General features: G+C 30.6%; 10 protein-coding genes across 10 annotated transcripts; 7 read left to right on the plus strand and 3 right to left on the minus strand.

Moving 5' to 3' along the window:
- Window positions 1-455: 455 nt before the first annotated feature.
- gins4 (GINS complex subunit 4) lies at window positions 456-1,686 on the plus strand (the record flags this gene model as incomplete). The annotated part of the gene is made up of 4 exons (XM_020578369.1): window positions 456-725; window positions 1,107-1,196; window positions 1,319-1,344; window positions 1,623-1,686. The coding sequence occupies 4 exons, from the start codon at window positions 456-458 to the stop codon at window positions 1,684-1,686; spliced, it is 450 nt and encodes a 149-aa protein (XP_020431604.1).
- A 925-nt stretch (window positions 1,687-2,611) lies between these two features.
- Window positions 2,612-5,472, minus strand: PPL_07535 (ankyrin repeat-containing protein; the record flags this gene model as incomplete). The annotated part of the gene is made up of 3 exons (XM_020578370.1): window positions 2,612-3,388; window positions 3,463-5,073; window positions 5,149-5,472. 3 exons carry the CDS (start codon window positions 5,470-5,472, stop codon window positions 2,612-2,614), a joined length of 2,712 nt encoding a protein of 903 aa, XP_020431605.1.
- Window positions 5,473-6,257: 785 nt separating this feature from the next.
- PPL_07536 (ATP-dependent protease subunit HslV) lies at window positions 6,258-7,130 on the plus strand (the record flags this gene model as incomplete). The annotated part of the gene is made up of 1 exon (XM_020578371.1): window positions 6,258-7,130. One exon carries the CDS (start codon window positions 6,258-6,260, stop codon window positions 7,128-7,130), a length of 873 nt encoding a protein of 290 aa, XP_020431606.1.
- A 1,922-nt stretch (window positions 7,131-9,052) lies between these two features.
- Window positions 9,053-10,048, plus strand: PPL_07537 (uncharacterized protein; the record flags this gene model as incomplete). The annotated part of the gene is made up of 2 exons (XM_020578372.1): window positions 9,053-9,293; window positions 9,606-10,048. 2 exons carry the CDS (start codon window positions 9,053-9,055, stop codon window positions 10,046-10,048), a joined length of 684 nt encoding a protein of 227 aa, XP_020431607.1.
- A 145-nt stretch (window positions 10,049-10,193) lies between these two features.
- On the plus strand, window positions 10,194-11,313 carry PPL_07538 (uncharacterized protein; the record flags this gene model as incomplete). Its single annotated transcript, XM_020578373.1, has 2 exons — window positions 10,194-11,193; window positions 11,309-11,313. The coding sequence occupies 2 exons, from the start codon at window positions 10,194-10,196 to the stop codon at window positions 11,311-11,313; spliced, it is 1,005 nt and encodes a 334-aa protein (XP_020431608.1).
- Window positions 11,314-11,374: 61 nt separating this feature from the next.
- PPL_07539 (uncharacterized protein) lies at window positions 11,375-13,061 on the minus strand (the record flags this gene model as incomplete). The annotated part of the gene is made up of 2 exons (XM_020578374.1): window positions 11,375-12,740; window positions 12,814-13,061. The coding sequence occupies 2 exons, from the start codon at window positions 13,059-13,061 to the stop codon at window positions 11,375-11,377; spliced, it is 1,614 nt and encodes a 537-aa protein (XP_020431609.1).
- A 552-nt stretch (window positions 13,062-13,613) lies between these two features.
- PPL_07540 (uncharacterized protein) lies at window positions 13,614-15,589 on the plus strand (the record flags this gene model as incomplete). The annotated part of the gene is made up of 4 exons (XM_020578375.1): window positions 13,614-13,729; window positions 14,076-14,153; window positions 15,267-15,329; window positions 15,559-15,589. The coding sequence occupies 4 exons, from the start codon at window positions 13,614-13,616 to the stop codon at window positions 15,587-15,589; spliced, it is 288 nt and encodes a 95-aa protein (XP_020431610.1).
- A 3,604-nt stretch (window positions 15,590-19,193) lies between these two features.
- On the plus strand, window positions 19,194-21,431 carry PPL_07541 (GGDEF domain-containing protein; the record flags this gene model as incomplete). Its single annotated transcript, XM_020578376.1, has 4 exons — window positions 19,194-20,320; window positions 20,865-20,938; window positions 21,095-21,182; window positions 21,404-21,431. The coding sequence occupies 4 exons, from the start codon at window positions 19,194-19,196 to the stop codon at window positions 21,429-21,431; spliced, it is 1,317 nt and encodes a 438-aa protein (XP_020431611.1).
- Window positions 21,432-21,513: 82 nt separating this feature from the next.
- On the plus strand, window positions 21,514-22,243 carry thyB (thymidine kinase; the record flags this gene model as incomplete). The annotated part of the gene is made up of 3 exons (XM_020578377.1): window positions 21,514-21,704; window positions 21,789-21,882; window positions 21,923-22,243. The coding sequence occupies 3 exons, from the start codon at window positions 21,514-21,516 to the stop codon at window positions 22,241-22,243; spliced, it is 606 nt and encodes a 201-aa protein (XP_020431612.1).
- A 56-nt stretch (window positions 22,244-22,299) lies between these two features.
- On the minus strand, window positions 22,300-26,600 carry PPL_07543 (LIM-type zinc finger-containing protein; the record flags this gene model as incomplete). Its single annotated transcript, XM_020578378.1, has 6 exons — window positions 22,300-22,598; window positions 22,797-23,489; window positions 24,543-24,970; window positions 25,052-25,276; window positions 25,367-26,265; window positions 26,331-26,600. The coding sequence occupies 6 exons, from the start codon at window positions 26,598-26,600 to the stop codon at window positions 22,300-22,302; spliced, it is 2,814 nt and encodes a 937-aa protein (XP_020431613.1).
- Between the last annotated feature and the right edge of the window lie 136 nt (window positions 26,601-26,736).

Here is a 26,736-nt window from a genome sequence, read left to right on the forward strand (position 1 = left end):
CCAATGTAATCGAATGCTTCCAAGACATTTTGAAAATACGAATAGTAAATCATTGACAACAAGTCAATGATGACAAAGAAGTTTAACGCGCCGCTAATGACCAACAGGTACGTTTGATACTGTCATTCTGTGGATCTGGGGTAATTACCTCAGATCAAAGTTTCTATATCATTGCTAAAGAAAAAAACACGAGTAAATTTTCATCTGCTGACTAGATATAATACATACTATTTACTGTGAGTTACTTAACTAAATTCTAGATCGAATAATACATAGTTTGCGGTTTGTGAATTGAAGAGTTCATTTGATGACGAACGACGTTTAAAAAGCTATTTTATAAGAAATCACTTTCCCTCCTTTTTTTTAAAAAAAATCAATTGTTTTTGATTTTTTTTTTTACTTTCATTTAGTGAAGTTAAAATTGACTGGTCATTTAAGTTATAATATTTTAAAAGATGAATGTATTAGATGAGAATATTTTAATTGAAGTTAATAAGCTGCAAAAGCTAAAACAATCATGGATCAACGAAAAATCAACACCCGATATATTACCGTATAGAAGAGAGTTGGTCTCGGATATCATGGAGGAGATCCAAACAAAAGAAGAACTTTGTACATCTGATATTAAGAATCCTGCAATGCAGTTCACAGCCAATATATATGAAATGGAGATTGAAAGATTAAAATATTTAATAAAATCTTATCTAAGAACAAGATTACAAAAGGTATGTTCTAAATTTTTATTGTTATAAACAACAAAATAATTTCTAACATACAATATATTGATATAGGTAGAGAGATATCACTCATATATATTAAAACATGAGAGTATAAAAGTTAAACTATCTGATTCAGAATTACAGTATTGTCAAAAGTAAGTTTGATACTAGTTCATTCTTCTTGATAATCATTTTAAAATTCGTCAAACTAATTGCAGGCTTTTCTTCTTAAATCAATCAATCTAATAGGTATTCAAATTTAATAGAAAATCATTTTAATCAATCATTTCTGCATCATATACCCGGTTTTTCAAGGATAGAGCCTAATAGTTGTAGGTTATCAACTTTTATCATTTAGATTATCGATTCAATTTAAATTAACCAAAGAAACTCTTTATAGATCAATCACCTTTTGTTGATGGTTTTATATTTTGTTCGCCAGCTGAAAATATTGGTACAGTTCAAATGGATGAGTATGTATTTGATTTCTTTATTTTTCATTTCAAAGACTAATACTTAGTCTTCTTTTTTATTTCCAACCAAAACAGTGATTTCAGCATCGATTTTCAAAAAGGTGAAATCTATTTAATTAAATATAGCTCTATCTTTTCATTAGTGGAAAACGGTAAAATGAATCTGATATAGAATATTCACTATCAGAATCTTTATCATCACCATTGTAATCATCATCATCATCATCTTCTTCTTCTTCTTCTTCATTGTTGTCATCACAATGAAAACTATTTCACAAGTATATTTAGATGAAACTTCACAGACAAAAGACATCTTTCACTTTTATACACTAGTAGTGACTTGAAACATGTTATTTCAATTCTATAGACCAGAAGAAAGAATTTATCTCGATCACATAAAATAATAAAACTTTTTTTTTTTTTAATAAAGCTCAATGATTTTATATAGTCAATATATTAATAACTTATTATTACATATACACTCTTATCAATGATATTATCAAAAAGTCATAAAAGTAACCTCTTCTCTCTTACTAAGAGAATGTCCTCTGTGTACAACACCAACCTTACCATACAGAATAAATATCACCAATCATTTATTGTGCGCCGCTTTACATCCAATGATGACAACAACAACAACTATGCCTCTACCATCAGCAATCACTTGAAGAACATCAAAATGCACAAGATCCCTACCCAGAAGATTCAACTACTAAATATCCAACAATGATTTTACTTCATACTCTTAATTCTGACTTTTGTTTATAGCACCAGAGAAGCAGCCCTGATCGATTTGATCCTAAATGGGATCACTTGCGATCTCTGGAGTCTCAGCTCCATGATTGGTAAGACCATTCAGTTGCCAGGTTTTTCAAGGAAATACCTTCCAAAAGAGATGAAGCTTGAACAATTTGATTCCTTTCTCTTAACACAAGAGGGATACAACCTCGTGGTGAAGTTTTGGAAAGTATCAAATGTCAGAGAAGGATGTCGATGGAGACGAGAACAATGGCATCATCTTGTCGGTCCCACTGGATGTGGAAAAACATTTGAATCATATCTTGCTTATGTTAACAATTCCATTGTTACTTACATCGTAAGTAGCTTCTTTGTTTGATGTTATGTCTCACAGAATACTCACAATTAATAACACAGGGAAGAGCACTTGAATGGGCAAAATTAAAGACTGATCCAAATACAAGAACATGATTATCATTGACAAGAATTCTTGTGAAAAAGACCTCAACATTTCAATTAGCTCATTTGCATTTTTGTCCGAAATCACAGGAGAATAGATTTTTTTTTGAGTGAGAAAACTTTTAAATAATAAATCTTTGGAAATATCTTTTCATATTTCATTTCTTCAATAATAATATTATTCTATTATTTTAATATTTATGTTAGAAATACAATGTAAATTTAACCAAAGAACCAAGATTTCTTTGGTTTTTCTTGGTTCTTTGGCTTTCTTCTATAATGTCTTTGTTCTTGAGATGCCGAGTCGGGTGTCGATGAACGGAAACCTTCAACTTTTGGTGGCGCTTTAGCGCAATTCTCTTTAACAAACTTTTGATTTTCTTCTGTGAGACGATCGAATCCTTCGAGTAGCTCTGCGTTTGGAACTTGAGAGATTCTAGATTCACACCAGACAGTAAGGGATTTAAGATCGTATTGCTTTGAGAATTGAAACATGAATAGCAGTGAAGTGTTGTCAATCGATGGTCTGATCACGGCGGAACACAACTCCTTTGCTCTTGCGATCTGATGGAAATCCGCTAAGATCACCAGCTCGAAACAATCGTTGGGGTCACTCGGTACTTCGTTACAATAGAAATAGTGTAGTAGATCTTTAAATGAGGAGATAGAGACGTCGTGGATATTAATGGAATTCATTGATCCTTCAATAAAACTACCACTCAACATCATCTTGAAATATTTCGAACGCAAACATAACATCACCTTGAATGATTGAACCTCGGCAATATTTCCAGATGGTTCGTGTACCTTGAAAGTAATGTCATACAACGATTCGGCAAATGTTGGATCACTGAGTTTCTTGAAATCCTCTGACAAATTTGAAGATGGAATCGATTCCAATGATTTGGTTTTACCTAACACTAAATTACATAAAAATGCCAATCTTTCAACTCCCAAGCATGTCGACAACATTCCAATTTCATCGACATAATGTTGAATCTATATATAATAAAAGATTAATTAGTCTCAATTGCTAATAAATTATTCCTTCTTATATATGTTTTTTAACTTACCAATGGAACATGATCAGTATAAATGAATTTAATGAATAGTTTCAATGATTCAAATGAAATTTGTTTGAAATCTATGTAGATAATTTTGTTAATGGTTGATGCGGTAATCTTAGAGGTGATTGAAATCTCGTGAGAGTTGTCTGAGTTTGGATTCTTTATCTCACTGGAGATCAATGGCAACAGTTTTGGAACTCTACAAGCAACCACTGCTCGATGACAATTTACATATTGAGCGGTATCTCCATTTACAATGAATCTCAAATCCACTAATGACTCATCGGTGAGCAGCGATGCCAATTCGGAACCATAGATGTTGTGACCACTGGAGAGTGAGATCAACGATGAGTTTCCACCGGCAGCGATCTTAAAGACAGTGGAATTATCTGGAATCTTTACTCTTGTGAAGTTGCATACCTCCTTGATTGCTTCACCAACACCACATTGCATCATTGAATTATCTCCAAAAGTGAATACTTCACCAGTGTCTGTCAAGACGACAACATGTTCATAACCAACCTCAATCGTACTAATTGGGTATGGAAGCAATGTCTTTACAACCTGTGGTTCACCAGTGTAATTTCTATGATCTGGCAGCAAAACACCGAGCTGACAATGTATATTGCTTCCCCAGGTATAAATAGCATTCGATTCCGAAAGAACGGCATTGAAATTGGCACCAGCACCGATCTTCTTAATTTTACTTCCGATTTGCACCATAGTTGGTGTGCTACCATTTCCGCTGTGACCAAGACGGCAATCGATATTTGAACCAAAAGTATAGACATCACCAGATTTACTGAGTACCATGGAATGCCAGTTTCCACAAGAAATCTGTGAGGCAGGTGGAAGCATTGGAATCACTTTCGGTGTCGATTGGGAGAGCATAGTGCTTACATCGTAACCCAGATTTCCATGAAGACCTTTACCCCATGAGAAGACCTTTCCAGAATCTGACAGAGCCAGCGAGAACTCTTGTCCACAGGCAATCGAAGTGATTTTCTCATCTTCGAAATGCGGTATGATCTTTGGAATGCTTACGACCTCACTGTTTCCAAGACCAAGTCTTCCACCGGATCCATTTCCCCATGCATAGACGACACCGATTTCATCCAATGCCAAGCTGTGATCTTTACCACAGGCAATCTGTGTAATTTGTTTGTTCTTGAATGCGCTAATCATCGATGGAATAGAGATATCGTTCTTTGTTGGATGACCTAGTTTTCCATAACTACACAAACCCCAACTATAAACGCCACCGGTATCGGTCAGCATCACAGCGAAATTCTGACCGAATTTGATGGTTGTTGGCGAGTGTTCTTTCTGGTTGAACAACACCCCTGTTGGTGTGCCAGTAGCAATCAACGATAGTGACGGACACAACATCTGACCCCATTGATAGATTGGAACACTTCCACCGGTTCCATTGCTTACTGTCATCTTTGAACTGCGTAAACTCGTCAATAGATTTATACATTCTTTCTTGTCTAACCAAACGGCAATATCCAACGCCGTCAAATTTCTATTATCGACAAGACTACCATCTACTTGCAATCCAACCAAACTTCTAATATATTGAATATTTTGATGCATAGCAGCTAAATGTAATGGTGTCTAAAAATAATATTTATAAAATATTCCAGGTTAATTTTCAAAACATAAAATTTGAATAACTAAACAACAACTTACTTCATCATTTATATTTCTTTGAGTTAGTAGATTTTGAAGATCCGCACTTATATTGTAGTCAAGCTTTCTAAGAAGTATTCGTATATCATTGATGAAATCATCGCGTGGAGGACAAAATGCAGCAGTATGGAAAATAGTGTTTTGATGACGATCGTATCTTGTGAGAACAGCCATAACAATACTGATACTACTGTTTCTCAGAAAGTACATAAAATTTGGGTGATGAAAATTGATCACCTCTTGCCAATCCAATTGTTCGGCTTCCAACATCGCTGCAATCGTTTCCATCGTATTTGAATGATATTGTTTATTTGATTCCCACATTCTACTTAAATAAAGGAAATTTGAAACTATATCACTAAATATATTATTATTTATATTATTATTGCTATTATATAAATTATTATTTTCTAAATCTATACTATTATTATTATTGTTGTTGTTGTTGTTGTTGATGTATGTTAATCTATTTTTTAAATCTCTTAAAAGATTTAACAGAAAAGAAAGAAATGAAAATAAATAATAAAAAAATTTAAATATGTTAAAAATATAATTCATATACAAGAATAGATTTTAAAAAGGAATAGAGTTGATACTCATTGATTGTGACCACAATCAAACCCTAAAATAAACCTAAAATAATTCAATATATTAAAAATTGTAAAAATCGGAAATTTTTTTGATCAAAAATTCATTGAATTTTTTTGGAATTTGGCAAACAATAATAAAAATAATAATAATGAAATAAAATATGTTTTCTGGTTTATTAAAAAAGAATCATAAATTAAAAAATAAAAATAAATGGTTTTTATCCTAAATCGTAGAAGATCTATCCCATTGATCAGAAAATTGAATAAATATACCTAAAATTTAATATCTTATTGGTTTTAAAAACTAAGTTTGCAAAAACAAAAGATTTGGTTTTATCACAAACACAAAATATTTTTCGTAATAATTTAAATTTTGTTATGCAAACTACTTTTTATTAAGCTGATTTTTGTTGACCATCATATATCATTATTTATTTAATTCACCACCACAGAATATATATAGATAGATAGATAATTAGATAAGATATTTGATATAGATATACATACAGAAGTTAAAGAATGTCGAAATATATAAATTTATTAAAGAAAACAGATGTTATTATACCTTCGTTGAGAGAATCTTCACAGAATGGTATAAGAAGTTTTGTAAATAGTAGTAGTAACAATAGTAATACGATCAATATGGTAGGGCAATTGTCATCTGAAGTTGGTAGAATGAATTACTATTCTGGTGGTCACTACGGTGGACACCCACAGTTCTATGCAAACTACCCTGCCGATCCAATGCGAAAGAAAGCAACTACCATTCTCTCGGTGCGTCGTGGTAACAAAGTGGTGATCATCGGTGACGGTCAAGTATCACAGGGACACTCTATCGTCAAGCCAAACGCAAAGAAGATAAGAAGATTGGCAGACGGCAAGATCGTTGCGGGTTTCGCCGGTTCGGTAGCTGATGCCTTCACACTGTTTGAGTTGCTCGAGAAGAAGCTCACCGAACACCGTGGACTGCTGCTAAAGTCGTGTGTTGAACTCGCACAGCAGTGGCGTACCGACAAGTACTACCGTCGTCTCGAGGCAAGTCTGATCGTTGCCGACAAAGACATAACACTGAACATCGATGGTAACGGTGATGTTCTCGAGCCAAACGATGGTGTACTTGCAATCGGTAGCGGTGGTGAGTTTGCTCTTTCCGCAGCGAGAGCACTACTAACCGTACCAGACCTAGATGCCGAGGAGATCGCCAGACGTTCAATGAAGATCGCCGCCGACATTTGTATATACACAAATCACAACTTTATTTTAGAGACAATCGAAATCGACCCATCGAAATCACCATCGACAGCTTCAACTCAATACTCTCAACAATTAGATTTATCACAAGCGCCACCAACCACAAAAGATGAAAATAATAATAATAACAATCAAAAATAAATTAATATATATAAATGTCTATACACACAAAGTTTATTGTTTATAAATTTATAATAATGATAATCAAATCGAGCAAATTAATTTATCATAGATTGACTGATGCAACCTTTTATTAGGTAATGTTTAAAAAACTAGTACTTTTAATAAAAAATAACAAACCACAACACAACTTCTTTAAAGTCAAAATGTTGAACATTGGCTGTCTGTTCAGACTTCTATTTATAATATCACTATTTTAATGTTGTTGTTTTATTTCTTAACATATAAAAACCAATAAAATCATGCTTTGTTGTGTTTTATTTTATTTATTATTTAGGTTTTAATAACAAACAACAATAACAACAACAGCGGTAGAATTGTTCAAAGCTAAACACATACTTTGAATATATTAAAGATAGAAAGTGTTATTGTGATCAATCATAGACTATTTAGGTATTTCTGTTTCAATGTAGGGTGTTATCAACAAAAACAAAAAAAAAAAAAACAAACAAAACAAAACACATAATAATATTAAACCACAAATAAAGGTATAAAACAACTATATAAAAATGATCAACAAAGGTTGGTTGTGTATGAATTTAATTAAAAACACATTTCAAAATAATCGAAAAAGGGTGTGTTTAAGTGTGTGGGTTTGAATTAAACAACACTAACTAAAGAAAAACATAATAATACTTATATATGTTGGTGTGGGTAGTTATTATGATCAAGTATATATGTTGCGAGATAGTTTGGAGAGTGGAGATTCACTTTCGATGAAGGTACAATTTTTAAATATGACTTCATATTTAAATATTTAATTTGAGGGGTATTTTGTTTTTTTTTGAAAAGGTTCAATTGTGTTAAGTTGTATTGATTCATATGATAAATATAAATATTCTTGTGTGATTCTTTATAAAGTGGGTGATCTACTATGATGAGAAAAAAGTGAATGATTGATTGACATCAATTCTTAAAATAATAATTATTTCAATATCATATGTATTAATTTAATTTAATTAATTTAAAAGAACAAGAAATAAGAAGAGTAATAAAATATATTTTGGAGCTATTTGTCCATTTTTTATTATTCTTAATTTCATTTATATTTTTATTTATATTATATATTTAATTTTCTATAACTTTTTTAGAAATTTTATTAAAATAGTTTGCAAAGAATAGATAAAAGTAAGAATTTTTAAATTTCAAAAATTAAATTCGATTAGAATTAAAATCTAATTAAAAATAGTAATATTAAATCACCATCTATTAATTGTTGTTTTATTTTAATTTTTAATAACTTGATAAAGATGTCATGAACAAGTAGAATTTATATATCCCCTCAAGATTCTATCAATATTTATTTTTGATTCCACTACCCACTTCATTCCAATCAACCACAATTCAAAAATTTTCTACTTTTTGTTGAGAAACAAAAAAACAACAAATAATTGTATTTATGTATGGTATATCATCCTTTTTTTAATTGATAAAATTAAAATGTCATCACACCAAACAATAAATAATAAACTCATTAATAATTAAATCATATTCAAAACTGACAATCAAACAGATATACTACTTGATACTGACTATACTTTGTTAAATATAATTTATAATATTTTTGGGCTGATACGGAAATACACCCTCACGTTAATATAAAATATTTATCTAAAAACTGAATAATTAATTATTAATCAATTTCCATGCATTTCACACCTAAATCTACACCACATCCACTCTAAATCAAATCACTAAAACATTAATTATCCATCCAAATATTTACTTTATAATTATTCTTTTTTTTGTTTTGTTTTTGTGATAAAATTAACTTAATCCATTTATATATTATAATCCATTTATTAATTACAATTTAAATATTATAGTTTTTTTTTTTTATAATATAGTTTTTATTAAATAATAAATTTCAAAAAAAAAACAAAATGGAAACATTAGATGTTGAAAATAATAATAATATTAATAATAGTGATGGTGGATTATCTACACCATCAAATGTATTAAATAATATTGAAAATGTCAGTAATCATGATGGAGAAGAAGAGAATCTAATGGTGGAGAATGACGACGAGTATGCCGGAATTGAAAATTTGTCTCAAGAGGAATTGATAGATATTATTAAAGAGATTAGAGAAGAGTATTTCAATTTGAAGGACAAACATCGAGGTTTGAAGACTTCACTTCAGGAGAGTCAAAAAGAAGTTCAATTCCAGCGAAACTTGTGCGCCGAACGTGAGGATCTCTTGTTGCAACTACAGTGGGATCCATCGCAAGACAAATCATATATTCACGACGAAGATGAAATCAAGCAACAGAGAAACCAAGCACTGCTCGACCAGATGCGTATCATGGAGAAGGGTATCTTTGATCGTGACGACAAGATAACAAGTCTCCAGAAGACCATAGAGAATTTGATTGTCAATCAAATCAATGCTGGATCGCTGCCATCCGACTTCCAACCATCCAACACAAATATAGAGTTGAACGCCATCAACAATAATTCGCAAGCATCGAGTAGTAACCAATCGACTCCACTCAATCAATCGCCAAGCAATGCCATTCCACCGGTTACCAAGAAGATATCAGAGTACCCGCTGAACTACAAACAACAGGATGTCGTAGAGTTGTACACTCCCGACTACCAATTGCCTGCAGGTAAAGCACCAACTCGTAGTCCATCCTTCTGGCAATCACCAACAGGATTCCTTTCATACTGGGTCGGTTGGGATACTCCAATGGAAGAGATCGCCGATAATAGCAACGATGACACAGCCAGCAGCTCTAGCTCTGCACCAAAACCAAAACCACCACAATCCTACCCAATTACCAAGACATTTGAAGAGAAAGCACCAATCAAAACATTTTCACCGTCGTCATCTCAACCAAACCCAGTTTTAATTCTACCTGCTTCTAAAAAATAAATTAAAAACTAATAATAATAATAATAATAAAACAAAATGCAAAATGTAATAAAAAAATACAAAAAAAGATATTTTTTAAACAAAAAACTTATTGTTTTTTTCTGATTAATTAAATGATCATTCTTTTGAATTATTTTAATATTAAATGTCAATGATTAATAATTTAATAAAACAACAATCAAGATCTATTTATTTATATAAAAATAGTTATATTAAATTATATTTTTCAAGTAAATCTAAATTAACTACATTATCAGCTACAAGAAATAAAGTTGTTAAAGATCATCATTTAGCAGATAATAATACAAGAGTAAAAAGTAAAGATGAAGATAATAATAATCATTTAAAAGTTGTACATGATTCATTCATTTCATTGGCAGACCTATCACCTGTTTCAAAGGTTTCATCTACGACAACATCTAAAGCGAAAAAGATTAGTTTAAAAGATGATAGCAAAGCAGTTGATAAACCAGCAGAAATCAAATCAAACAGTAAACCAAAAACTAATGAAAAGAATAACAATCCTAAATGGATGTCAAAGAAATGGTTTACAACTACTGATATTGATATTGACAATGATATTAATAGTTTAAATCTAAATGATAATAATGAACAAAAAGAAGTAGAAGAAGAAATAATAGCAGAAGAAGAAGAAGTACAATTGGAACTACTAGTAGAGAAATTAGAAGAAGTAGAAAAGATAAATAATGTAAAGAAAGGAACAGATTTTGAATTGTTAAGTATTAATGCTCTATCGAAATATGGTTTCGATTTGAAGAGAGTTGGTGGTGCTGGTGATAAAGGAATAGACTTTACTGGTGTTTGGAGACTGCCAGAAAGTAGTAGTAGTAGTAATGGCGGTGGTCATAGTAAAAGTAGTAATCAAGAATTTAATATAGTTGGACAATGTAAACATTATAAAACAAGAATAGGTCCTGTTGTATTAAGAGAGTTTGAATCAACATTACAAAGATTCATTGATAACAATAATAATAATAATAATAATAATAATTGCAATCAATCACAACAACAACAATTTAACTGTATAGGAATCCTAACAAGTTATACAAGATTCTCTGATATCTTACAATCAGAAATCGATTCAATTAACAATCCATTGATTCTCTCTCAGATAACAGAAAAAGGTATACTTGCATTCATTATGAACAAAACCGCAAGAAAACTATTACCATCACTCTTGATAGTCAGTAGAAAACAACCATCCAATTACAACAATAGAATCAATAATAATAATAATAGTTTAAAAGATAAATATCAATCAACCGTTGAATTATGTTATACTAAATAAAATATGTTTATTTATTCTTATGACCATACATCTAAAAGATATCTCTTTTCTTTTGACCAATTAACCCAGATTTCAGATGCACTGTTGTCATCTGTGATATCCAATTGTTCTTTTATGATCTCTATGAAACTCTGTCTTACTCCGACTGACATACCTTTGGCATCGCCACAGATGTAAACATAGGCACCACCGGTGTGCATGAGATCAAATAGTGCTTTCGAATGATTCTTTATCTTCTCTTGTACATAGCCAAGAGTCACATCTTTCGTCGACGACTGCTCGCTCAACTCTCTTGAGAATGCAGTTACCAAGTGTTTAAGAGTATTATTCTCCAAAAATTGATTGAATTCCTTTTGATAAATAAAATCTTTTGTTTCACTTCTACATCCAAAGAATAACCATGTTTCATTGTTATTATTATTATTATTATTATCTTTATCATGTCGTTTGTTTAGTATTTCTAAATGTTGCAAGAAACCAATGAATGGAGCAACACCTGTGCCTGGACCAATCATAATGATTGGCTTTGCGAGACAGTCTGTCGGTAGATGGAAATGTGGTGATGATTTAAAGTTGTAAGGAATATAAACTGGTTGTTGTTGTTGTTGTTGTTTGTCATCGTTTGTAAGTGAAAGTCTTGAAAGTGTAGATTCAAGATTGTTATTATTATCATCTAATTGAGATGATGATATTAATAGTTGATTATCTTTACAGATTGATTCTAACCATGTTGTACACAATCCGTAGATATGCTTGCCATCGACATTCGGGTAGTCGACAACGCTAAACACAAACGATGCTTTGGTGGGATCGATCAATGGCGACGAGCAGATCGAGTAGTCACGAGGTGCTTGCGGTGAGATGATCTCAATGAGATGTTGAATCGATGGTGGTTTCACAGATGGGAATCTTTCTAGTAACGATAGCAGGTTGACACGCTCCTCAAGGAATTTTGCATATATATCTTTTCCTTCGATGGTCGCACTCTTTAGCAACACAGACTTCTCTTGTTCATCTGTTGCCAGCTCTCCAAGCAAACGAAGCAATCTCTTTGGTACGATTCCACAGATATCCAATTCGTTTGTCAGTAGATAACGAATTGATCTTCCACTTGCACGTTGCAAGTTAACAGGTAATGTTACTGTATTAGTTGTTGCTGCTACTGTTGGTGTAGTTGTTGTGGCTGTTGTTATTACAATGATTTGTTCGCCGTCATTCAGATCTAATCTAGCTAAAAGACGATCTACTACCACATGAGGATTAGGAGAGAATACGGAAATGTAGTCACCGGGCTGGTAATGTACATCATTTTCCAAATCCAACTTGATTTCAATTACTCTCTTGATACTACCGAGTTCAACATTATCAAACTTTGTAAGATATCTGTGTTACAGTTAAAAAGGTAATGTTAAAATTTTAAAGAATAAGAAGAGTAAGTACAACAATAATATCTTACTTTGCACTTAATATTCTTGCTCTTTTATGATCACAGTTATTAAATGTATTTAAATTAGGTGTTGTTGTTGTTGTAGTTGTTTCATCTGATGTCGGTTTTGAAATGATTTGAACTTCATATTTTAAAGGATCATTTAATACACTGGTTGAAGCCACAGCAGATCGTCTTAACACAATCTTTTTCTTTGCAGGTGCAGGTGGCTGTACAGATGTAACCTCTTTATCTTTCTGTGTATCTATATCAGTCATCCTGTGCCTATACTATGTGTTTGTTCGATTCAGCACCCGAATTGCAATTATCATTATTTTTATATCAAAAAAAAATATAAAAAAAAATAAAAAGGTTCTTTATTTAGTTCTATAGAGCCTACAACAAAAAATTTGGTGTCATAGAAGATTAATATTGTAGAATTTATTCTCATATTATCACAGTAAATTATTGTTATAATTTTGAAATAAATTATGGTGGTTCAATAAATCTTCTGAAGATAAACATTTTTTTAAATGAGAATCATATTTTTAATTTTGTCAGTGTATATAATAGCAATCAACACTCTTTTATAACTTATCCCTAATATTATTTATTACTTATGAAGAAAATAGAATAAAATAAATAAATACCAATAGTTTGAATATTATAAAAATAGATTACAAAAAATTATTTATTAATAAATTTTTGATCATTATCACAATATTTATTTATTAATAAACTTTTGTAGATTATCAATATTTATTAATAATTTATTATTAACATCTTCATAAGTCCATTATCGCAACATCACAATCTAGTATGAACAATTAATGTTATTGATTGAACACTTAATTCGTATGAAAATAATATTCATTGTATTGTTCAAAAAGAGTATTATCGTTTTTGGTCAGGAAGAGCAAAGATGTTTATTTATCTCTATCAAAGAGTATGGATGTTAATCTCTTTATATATTAAAAATTGAATGAAAGAGCAATGACAATGAGATTTAATCTTAATATGTGTATACATATATAGGAATACCATTATTTTGTCAAAGGAATAGACAGGTGATTAACTTGTTATGAGAGGTTATTTTTATTATTCAATTTGAGAAGAGATCATTTCACTCATAGGATATAGAACTGATAAGGTTATTTTTGTCTATATTTGGTTATAGAAATAGTTCAAGATTCAAACCACTGTCCAATCAATTAAATCTATCGTTAATCAATCAGAAATGAATAAATAGATACTATATTGGGAAAAAAATCAATTTATTATGACTGATATAGACAGATTCAAAATATCTATTTCATAAATGATCGAGGTGTGAAAGATTTAACTGAACCAAACTATTACCAAAATGGTGGGTATAATTATTTGATCAATCTCCAACCGAATAAAACAACAAAAATCAAAATAACCCACTTTCTTCTTTTATCAAAAAATTGATATCTATACACATGCCTGTATCTCTCTCAAAATTGAGGATGATTCGACTGTTTTTTATACTAGATCTAAAATGTATGGACCATATCCATTTTAAATTAACATAGACTTTTATTTTTATGGAGAGATATAGATTATTATTTTGCTTGAATTGTAAGCGTCAAAGGACATTGATTTTACCAAAACGATACAACTAACGGTTGTTCTTATAATTATTGAAATCGTTGCAAGCACATGGGGATTGTTCGGAACTGACAGAACTTTTTTGGTTCGACAATTAAAACAACTAACTACAGTATAATTCCTAAAGGTTAGGGTTTACTCGTGTATCTGTAAAAGCAAGAGCTTATAACAAAGTAAAAGAAAAGAATTTAAAATAATACAACGCGATCACATAATGATCACATGATCTCATTAATAATGTTACCATTTATCTTAATCAAAAGATCAAGTTATTGGAATTTGATCACTAAACCATCGAAACAAAAAAAACTACCCAACAACCAAAGCACAATAAAACACAAATGTAATGGTTGATATCAAAACCTACAATGACGGTTGTTGTAACGATTAGGTTAAGGTACTTGAAAATGAATTACCCTTTTATAGAATAATCAATCGTTGGTGCAAACTCTATAGAGTGTACATGAGGTTGTTGTTATTCTAGAAATATTTGCCAAGAGATATGGTGTTATGGCTCATTCGATCAGCAAAGCACAAGGTTGTTGCTAGCCATTAGTGAAACATAACGATCAGGCACCGCTCCGCTTTCACGCTCCGGTACTAAAGAAACCAAAGTATGAATGTGCAACATTCTCTTTTCTTTCATGAAAAATAAAACAAAATACACTGTGTCATTATATCTAATAATTTATTATTACTTTGGATCGTTGGTTTATAAAAAATTGGAAAGATTTTTGAAACTAATAGTAAGATTAAAATTTTAAAAAAACTTGACACTCAACAAATCTAATCATAATAATGCACAATCAAACAAACACTTTAACACACACACACAGACTTATTATTTAAAGAAAATCTTTAGTTTATGATACGAAACATATGATCAATTATGTTGATGTGATTGAGCGAGATGGGTATGTAATTCTCATATATAATTTATTTTAATAGCACCAACAATCACACACTAAAGATTATCAAGTTATGACATAATTGATAATTCTGTCCAGCATTGGACACTCTAATATAACACACACTATCATCAGTATTGGTGTTTGAGTGCATGTGTTGTGTGGTGTGTGAAATGTGTGGTGTGTTTATATCATTCTGACTTAACAAACACACAAGTTTTTGTTCTTTATGTAGTAAAGAGAAAGTCTGTGTTTTTACAGCATAACTAATGACTATCTACAGGGTGTGGAATCGATTTTAAGTAATAAAGTGTTGTAAGGAAAAAGGGCAGGACTGATAGTGCTGATGATTGATATAATCAAATTAATAAATAATTGGATTCAATTTAATTTGTTTGTGATTGAACGATCGGCTAAAATATAGATAGTGAACTAATCCTTGTTTTTATGAATAAGTGCAGCAATAATATTATTGGTATTGATCAGGTGTTAGTTGTTTGTTGTTTTGGACAGACATAAAAATAAATTAATTACAAAAGTATTCATTCTACCTGGCATGCTCTCTTTCTACAACTATCATAACAACTTAAAGACAAACATGAATTCTCTTTCTCCCCAATACATAAACAAAAGAACACACAACCTTCCAAATCCATATCATTATCCAAATCCAAACAACACCAAACAAAAAAACTAAAAAAAGGTTTAGAAAATAATTAATTATTAAAAAGCAATTTGCTACATTTACATTTGTTTTTTTATTTATTTAGGTGTTGCCATATTGTTATTAATTGCTGAGAGAAAGGTTACCTAACCCGCCACACGCGCGCCGCTCACATGTGAGTGTCCTGTGCGTATTACCTCCCAAAATGAAAAACTATTACTAAGTTGGTGTAAATGCACAGTTGTCAAAAGCTATATAAATGGAATAATTGCGTCTGTTCCATTCGAATGGCTCCAATTCAAAGTGAAATATCTTATCTTGTTACAATAATAGAGGTAAGCTTACCTACTCCTCACCAGGTTTACCTGTAGTTTCTCTGCTTTTCTGAACCATGAAAAACTGCTTGCTCTTTCTTTTTATGACTGATAAAGCTATCTACTACTACCTTTCTCTTCGTTTGCAATTGTTATTATTATTGTTGTTGTTGTATTTATATATGTGTTCCACTTTCAATATGGTCCAACATATTTGAATGGCAAATGTCTGTTCAAATAGTATGGACATTTCAAATTTCAAATATAATAGACCACCCACCTCTTTCTTTATTAGTAAAGATTAATGAATTTATACGATTCTCTGTCTCATATTAATACCAAATTCACCACCAAACAATTAAATTTCAAACAATTATTTACTCTACTACCAAGATCTAATAGAAAGATATCTAACACAACCACATGACCACAACACTCACCTCCTCACACACCACCACCAACAACAACAACAACAACAACACTAAACACAACACGACAACAATTAACACATTAATTAATAAACACATGATAAAACTAAACACTTTCCAACATTGGCAATATATGATATCACTATTCAATAGTTGCATCCTCTATATTCTTAGTAATATAATATATGGTCATTTCCTTTCATATCCAATCCTTTTCACTGGATCACTCACACTACTACTACTTTTTCTTACTACTTTATATCAATTCCATTGTTCCAATTTTTAACAATTTTCATTAAAAATGTACAGTTTATTGAATTTTCACCATTTATTAGACGCAATCGTTCTATTCAAATATCTATAGATATATATCTAATCCATCAAATATTGCATCCAAATAATAACTCAATCTATGTATGTATCTAATTTTTTATCTCTATTGCTTCTGTAATTTTAATCTGTTGTTGCAGCTCTTTATGTTTTATCAATATGTGTGAAATCCAGCTGTAAATAATTTCAAAAAAAATATCATGACATCACTCCAATTTTTATACCATCCATCACCAAAACAATTAATTTTGTGAAATATCCAAACACTAAATTTAAGATTTTAGTTTAAAAAAACAATCGTAGTATCTTAGTATGTATGGATATCGACAATCATATCATATGTGATATACTATTAATCAATCAGTAGTAGTGTTAATTAATCAATATAATATGAATAGTAATATATGTGGTTTGTTTTATTATTTTTATATTTTTTGTGTCTCTACTGAAACTCTGGATATCAATCCAATCCATCAATAAATAATACAATAAATATATAATTTCATAAACACCGCGGTGGAACAAAATCGATAGCCATTGGATAGAGTGTTGTTTTTTATATGCCTCTCCATTAGCTTGTTAAAAGGTTTGCTTCATATGGTTTTGTTTCGGTCCTATAACCCGCTCCCTTTACCAAATATGGAGCATCATTGTTAATTTTTTTGGAGCTAGAATCAATTAAGGATGTTTCGTTTGTAAGGGGAATACATAAATTATAACTGTTTAGTCACTAGGAGTGAGGTATATACTCCCTTCCACCAAACAATAAAAATCTCTTAGGGTTTGTTGAAATAAATCTCTTAATCTGCACCTCCACCTTAATCGTTACCAAACATTTAAACCAACATCATATTTATTTTATTTGTTAAATATTGTTTCCAAATACAAACAAACAAACAGAATTCATTCATTATTAAATATCTCTAATCCCCAATAGCTTTCAACTATAGTTTTCGATCAGGTATGATTTTACACTTTATATTTATTTTTTAAAACAAATTTTTTTTATAATAATAATTTCACTACTATACCAAAATAATATTTATTTAATAATTTAAATCACTCTTTTTATTTTTAAAAGTAACGACAATAGTAACAATAATATTTAAAATAAACAAACCATCACCTCAATTTTTTTGTATGATAATTTTATTTTTTGCCAATAACAATTGCCAAAAATATCTTTAATATTAGTAGTGCAAACAGTATTGTATTACTATATAAATAATAAAATCAACTCACCACATCATCAACCACAAGTACTTATCAACCATCATTCAACACAAAAAAAATATTGATCATCAACCACCAACCACCACCACCACTCATTTAAATGGTAATAAAAAACTTAATCACTCGTCCTATATATATGTGTGTATGATATCATTCACCACCACATCTACTAGAAACATTGTTTAGTGTAAAAAATTTTCCATAAAAAATAATATTCAACTATACAAACCAATACCAAAAAAAACAAATTTATTAAAACAGCAGTGATCATTAGCAGCTACCTATTTTACACATGCTGGTATCACAATAATGAATTTGGCAATTATTAACCATTAATTAATGACCAACACAAAAATTAATTATAAAATCAGTTGTTTGAAAAAAAACTACTACTTTATATCGATTTTGAAATCTATCAAACGATCTGCACTAGATACAATCAAAAAAGTAGTGGAGGTTTAATTGCAGACATCACCTACACCTAAAAAAAAATCTCACACTCACGAAGTAACCAAAATCACTGCTCCTATATATGTCTAATTTATATTTTCAGTAAAGGGAATAAACCCTTTTACTAATTGTTTTTATGATTATATTAATTTTTTTTACCATATTACTATTTAATCACAAACTCATTTTATAATTAATACCATTTTAATTTTAAACCATCCTTTTTAAATAAACATATTGATTTTGGCATTATAGTTTTACCTAATGTCCAATTATTATTCAATTCAACAACTATTTCTAACACCAAAATCATTTATTATAATTTTAGTAAAATAGACACGAGATCAATTCACTAATTATAATAAAATTAGTAGGAATTGAAATAATAAGAAATATAGTTATCATTAAAATATATAGCTGTGTAGTAGACTGCCACATAAATTAATTAGTTATGGAATTAATTAAAGAATTATTTTTAGTTCAACAACCAGCCAACAATATAAATTTCAAATCATTTGACCAACACTATACAACCATGAATAACTACAATCAACTATATAAATCCTACGATCAGTTCGATGTCAACAATAGTCAAAATGAATGGATAGTGCCAACAACCATCTCGACACCTGGTTACATTAAAATTGAATATACATCGTCACTTCCAATATATTTAACCATCATTTTTTCAATTGTTATTTGTTGCATCTATAAGTATTTAAAGGCTGATCGTCAAATCATTCAATATGCCAATACATTCAAAGAGATTTTGGACCACACTCCAACTTTAATTTTGGTCGAAATTTGTTTTTCTGGTCGTCGTCTCGTCAAGACTTCCAATCCAGTGTTATCACGTCAATCACAAGATCAAATTCTCTCCTATGATCACCAACAACAATCCATCAACCAATCATCGATTGAATCGTTCTGCGAGCACTATGGTTTGGATGCCTTCAATTTGGAGCGTGTCCTCTCCACCAGCATGACCCGTGACTCCATTGTCAAGGGTAACAACTCACAGAAATACCGTTTCACCGGTACCTACGATTCAAACACCCAAACATTCAAGGGTGTTATTTTTGACATTAGCCAAGAAGAGTCGGAATTGAAACGTCTCAAATATATTTTGGCACACGATCCACTCACTGGATTGCAAAATCGCTATCGTTTGAACCAGAAAATTCAAAAATTTTGCTCAAAGAGCACCACCGACTTGTGTGCCGTCTTTTTCATCGATGTAAATAAATTCAAACAAATCAACGACACATACGGTCACGACTCTGGTGACTTGGTCTTGAAGCACCTCTCCGAGCGTCTCCAAGAATCACAAGGTAACGATACCCTGCCAATCCGTCTTTCTGGCGACGAGTTTCTCGTAGTCAAACGCGGTATCTCATCGATTGAAGATGCCAACCAATATATTGTCAACTACTTGAATGGAGTCGCCGCCGCTCCAGTCCAAGTCGCAACCGGTGTTTCCATCTACCTTTCACTCAGCTACGGTGGTGTTGTCTTCCAAAAATCCGAAACCGCACCACAATCGGTCGACCAAATCATCAAATCCGCCGATGAAAAGATGTATCAAATGAAACGTAGTGGTGCATCAGTTCAAAACGTCACATTGTACCGTCAAAACTAAACATATGTACTTTTCCACCAAACCTTAATATATAGATCTCCAGCTTTAAAATACAAAACAAAAAAAAACCAACCTGATAATAATAAGTTATCATATACCGATTTAAACTTTACAAATACTTTATTTCATAATAAAGCAATCGACTCAAACAAGGATTAATGTTATAATAAACATAATCCATTGTTGTTTTTACTTTTAATTTAAATTTCTTTTTTTTTTTTTTTTCAACTGATTGATCAATATATTTATTTCTTTTTTTTTAAAAAAAACAAAACAATCATTTTTTTTTATAGTGTAATAAATTAAACCACCCAAACAAATATGTGTTTAAAAATGATCAATATTATTTTTTTAATTCACATTATTAATTAAATAGTTTTGAATCACTTATCTATACAAGATAAAATTAATGATATAACAATCTTTTTATATTTATTTATTTTTTTATATTTGTTTTTTTTTATTTATATTTATTTAATAGAGATTAAAAACATCGATTATGAATATTTTTGGTGAATTATTTACATCAGTAGAAGCATCAGAACATCATGCAAAAGGTATTTATATTCTTGTAAACTAAATAAAACTTTAATATTTATTAAAAACAAAAACATATATTTATACTATTAAAGATATAGTTGAAAGTATATCAACAGAGACAATGTTACTATACTTTGTGTACAGAGTCATAATAAATATATTAATTTTTATAGTTGGATGGACAGCTGTAGCAGCACTTTTATTTTCAATAATATTCTTGGTGATGGCAATATCTGAAGTCTTGTTTTATATTTTTTCATGGTTATTCCCCAACAATCGATATCTTTTAAAGCATTCTATATTATATAAGCGGGCATGTCCACCTCAAGAATAGATCACCTGTATAAAATACCAAACAATTTAATCTATAATTAAAAATAGAATTTACTTTTTCTTTGCAAGTTACTATTAATAATTAAATTTTAAATAAATAATTAATCTTAAAATTAAACTGTTGCTTCAAAAGTTTTTATTTTATTAAGGAAGTTCCCAAACAAAATTGATGACTAATAAAAATTTCGAAGAAATTATAAAATAGTTTAATTATAAAAAAAAACACTGTGTTTTATCACAGTGATAAACATCAACAATCATGAAGCATGTACAACAAATGTTTGGAAGAATACAAGTTATTTTCGGACCGATGTTCTCTGGTAAGACCACTGAACTGATAAGACGTATCAAGCGATTCAACTTTGCCAATAAGAAGTGTCTACTCATCAAATACAGTAAAGATATCAGATACAATGGTGCTGAAACTGATATACTATATACACATGACAAGTATGCTGTTGTTTTATTTTATTTTTGATAAACATATACAAGTTATATTTATAGATATTGATTTATGATTATGATCGATTCTAGACAAAACTACACTGCATTACCATGTTCAAGACTCGAAGAGGTTAAACAACAAGCATTGGAATATGATGTAATCGGTGTAGACGAAGGTCAATTTGTAAGTAATTCTTTACTTTTTAAACTAGTTATATATTTAGATTAATGTAATCCTCAAGTTCCCAGATATCGTTTCATTCAGTGAAGATTTAGCAAACAATGGAAAGACTGTTATTGTGGCGGCATTGGATGGTACTTTCCAAAGGAAATCATTCCCAGCACTCGAATTAGTTCCCAAAGCAGAAGAAATAACAAAACTCTCAGCGATTTGTATGGTTTGCTATAGGGATGCACCATTCTCAAAGAGAATCGTACCCAACGAAGAGATTGAACTCATTGGTGGTGCCGATATGTATATCTCTGTATGTAGAGAATGTTACCATAAAGATACAAATGTAAATAATTTAAAATCAAGTAAATAAATATTCTTTTTTTTTTTTTTAAGTAATAATAATTCAATGTTTGATTGATTAAATATTTAAACTTTACAATGATGGTTACTATTGTTTATTGTGAATAGAGGTATTGGCATTGGTGCCAATTGCTGTCTTAACAATTGATGTTTATATATATTATGTTGAATCTGTTCAATGATAAGTCTACCACTTCCTGTGTCATTGCCAACCAGAATCAAATTCTCCAACGGGAATAGGTTTGTTGTTGTAGTGGTGGTGGTGATATCTACAGGGGTCATATATGCATCTGTATTTGTACTTGTTCCGTCGATACTTCTTTGTTGTTGGGTATCTACCAATAGTTTATTGATCTTTTTTAAACCTTCATCCAATATTTTGTTGTACGACAAGTTGAGTTGGATCGGTTGGACGCGGTGTCTTGATGTCAGCAGAGTGTGAATGATTTGATAACTACCCTCTGGTCCTATCCAATTGAACGATAGATCCAAGTGCTTCAACGTTTGATTGTACTTGAACAGTTCAACCAGGTAGACAACGCAGTCTTTTCCAATGTAGTTACCACTGATATTCAATGATTGTATCGAAGTATTGTAGATCATAGACATTAACAACAACTTGGCGCCTCCGTTGTTCAACTCATTGTTTGACAAGTCTAGATGCACAAGATTACATCGCACCGATAGGTATTTCGATAGGTATCTTACACCTGCCAATCCAATTGTATTACCCGATAGATTTAATTTTAATTTTGGTTTTGATTTTGTAGAGTTGAAATGTGAATTGTCTGATGATGATGATGTAATGAGTGGTTTTAATAACTTAATAGATAGATATGATAGATAATTATTGGAAAGATTAATAGTTGATAGATCGAAATAGTTGTAGTAATGTGAAAGTGGATTAACTAATGATTGTAGCGATGAACTATCTAAACCGAATGTTAATTGTATAGATTGTAATCGAGGTAGTTGACATTTCGATTGCTTTTGGTTATATAGAATCGAGCTTAACGATTCGATTTGTTTGTTTACATAGTCTCTATTTCTAAAACATCCTCCAATCGTTATTTTTAGAATGAGTGACTCTAATAGTTCTTTCCAAAGTTGGCAGACATTCCTCAACGAACAAAAACTTTTTAAACTATCAAGTGAAATGTTCGCTCCACCAGTTGATTCACCCAACAAATCCTGTAAGATTATTTCCAAAATTTCATTTGGTAATTTATTGATATCATTAATATAATTTAACATTTCTAAATAGATATAAAAATAATTTAATTTATTTATAATTTATATAGATATTATTTTTGTATTTAAAATATTAATTAAAAAAATGAATAAAATGACAATGATACTATTCTGATTGATTGATTGTGAATATTAATAGAGTATATCAGAAGAAAATTATTACTATTTTTATTATGTTTTAGTATTTATTTTTATTACATTGGTATTATTCAGTGTTATTGTTAATATTAGCTAATAATATTTTAATTTGAATTGGAAGAATGATGCTATTAAAGTTTGGTGTTAGGGTTGATTAGTGGTTGTGTGTTTTGGTAAATATATATTAAATATAGAGTGGTTGGCTATAAGTATATAGTACTATATATTAATTCTAATACATATAAATAAGTAGATGTACAAAGAACAAATTAAATTGTTAAAAAAAAAATATATTTAATCTAAAAATAGTTTAAATTTATAAATTAAAAATTTAATATAATAAACCCCCACAATCACCAATTCAATTTAAATAAAAAGATTTTACCTTTTTCAGTAATGTTGGAAAGCAAAAAAAAAAAAAAAAAAAGGAAATTGGTTAAAAAATAATAAAATAATAAGAGTTGTTGGATAAAAATTATGATAGTCGAGAACAAAAGTTGAACTTTTGTTGCTTGATTAAAAGGTCAGCAAGACAATTGTAAATCTGATCTATTATTCTCAAGTCATAATATTAGTTTATTTTATTTTGAATAAATATTTATTGATTCATATGTGTATGTGTGATTGATTGTCAATCAGTTGAAAGATATGTTTGTTTATTTGGCTCCAATGACATCTTGTCTTGTTGTTCTTTTTGCTTTTTGTTTGTTTTACAAAAGGGGGGGATGCTAATGGATTTTATTTTAAATCTAATCTAAATATTATTTTATAGATTGATTCAATTCGATTCGATTCGATTTCGATTAGATTTAAAATATTATTGTTAAATCTATTATTATTATTATTGTTGTTGTTGTTGTTGTTGTTACTGTAAATCTATATTATTTATTATTTATTAACACTACTCTATTTAGACTTGCCAAATAATGAAGAACCTCTCTTTGACTTTACAGTTAATGATCCGTAGATCTTGTTAAGTGTTGATCTGATCTCTTTGAATTTAGGTCTCTTCTTGGCCTTGTCGACCCAACATGCCTTTATAAGCTTGGCATACTCAGAGGGACAGTCAGCGGGCACCACTGGACGTTCACCTTTGCAAACCATCACTGGAATCGACCAACTGTTGACACCATCGTATGGATCTCTGCGACAAAAGATCTCCCAAAGTACGATACCGAACGAGTAGACATCACACGACTCTGTATATGGTTCATTTCTAAAAACTTCTGGTGCCATCCAACAACTGGTACCCAAATTCAATGTCATCTGCTTTGACAGATCCAAAGATCTACTCGTACCGAAATCAATGACTTTACCTCTCATATCATCTGTAATTAAAACATTTCCACTGTATTGTTGTTTTAAAAAATAAGAAAATATTAATAACCAAGCTACTAGTAAAATAATTATAATAATAATAAAAACATACCTCTTTAGATCTCTATGAATTACACCTAATGAATGTAAATACTCCATACCATTAGCAACATCTAAAGCTATTGAAACTTGTTGAGCGTAGGTCAAAGATATCTCTTTGTTCAACAGTATATCTCTCAAACAACCACCTTTGATCAGCTCACTAACATGAAATAGATAATTGCTCTTCTCTGTATTTGCACCATAAAACTCTGTAAAACACTCGTGATCTACCAAACTATTAAATAATAAACAATTTATAAAGAAAGATTAGTTGTTGTTGTTGTTTGTAAATTAAGAAATTATTAAGCAACAACATTCAACTTACCTCATAATTGAAACTTCTCTATCGAATTCCTCTCTACTGAAACAAATGTTGTCAGCGCTGTAAACTTTGATCGCTACATCTTTACCTTTGTATAGACCTTTGTGAACTTTACCAGATGCACCGGATGCAATAACTTCACCCAGTGTAATGTCGGTACTCTTTATTTCATTGTGTACTCTGATCTTGTTTCTCATTACGTTGGTCAAGATATCTTCGAATGACTGTGTTCTAAGTAGTTCAGGTAGAGTCTTTCCATTGATCAAAGGTACGAATTTTTCAATCTGTACTTCCGGTGGTGACATTGGAATTGGTTGTATGGTTGGCGATGATTGTTGTACTGGTCTGGACACTGAGCTATCCGTGGAAATCTGACGACGATGTAAAGCAGGTGAATTATTAGCACTGGTGGTTGGTGATGATGTTGTTGTTGTTGTTGGATTGATTAATATACCCTCACTACCATTGAGTGAAAGTTGTGATATTTGGTGAGTCAAGTTGGGATTGGAGTTGTTGACAACGTAGATGGTGGTGTTTGGTGGTAGTTGAGAAAGCACGATGTTAGTGCCTGGAACTTCGATAGAGTTTCTTCCAGTTCCATTCTGAAGATCGAGTGATTGACGATTATTATTATTATTATTATGTACAAGTGGATGGCTATTGCCGTTGATCAGTGGTATCACTGGTGATGGTGGTGTGTTGGTTCGAGAGAGTGGCGGTGTGACCGGCGAAGCAGATGCACTGATTGAAATGTTTGGAATGGGTGTTGTTTGTGGTCTTGGTTGCACTGCTGTTGGTGTTGGTGATGGTGTAGACGATGCTGACTTTGGTTGAGAATCACAGGAATCACAAACAAAACTACCATGTATATAGAAGAATCCTCCTTTTATAATTGTATTACACTATTTATTTGATATTTTTTATATTAATAACTAATTATATAATTAAACATCTAAAAAATACTTACAGTTGAACATATAAAACATTCTGGATGAAATATTTTACTACGAGCATTTACTATTGTGCTTTGAATGGGTAATGTGCAGTGATCGCATTTCTTGGCATAGAGAGCGACTTCACATGGATCACAATATAGTTTACCATCCTTGTAGAAAAATGATTCTAAAGCAGTGTTACAATTTGAACAAACGAAACACTCCTCGTGGAACAACTTTCCCTTGGCTCTGATTCTAGAGGATTTAATCACTCCACCACAAACGTCACATGGATCTGACATCTGTTTATATTATTATGATTATTATATGATGATCTGTCGACCTAAAATCTCTGTTGATATATTAATCTAATATCAAATAGATAAAATATTTAGAATGTGCTGTGTTGTATACTAGTATTTGATGTTAAATAATAGA

Source organism: Heterostelium album, assembly GCF_000004825.1.
Source record: "Heterostelium album PN500 unplaced genomic scaffold PPL_contig17, whole genome shotgun sequence".
NCBI lineage: Eukaryota > Evosea > Eumycetozoa > Acytosteliales > Acytosteliaceae > Heterostelium > Heterostelium album.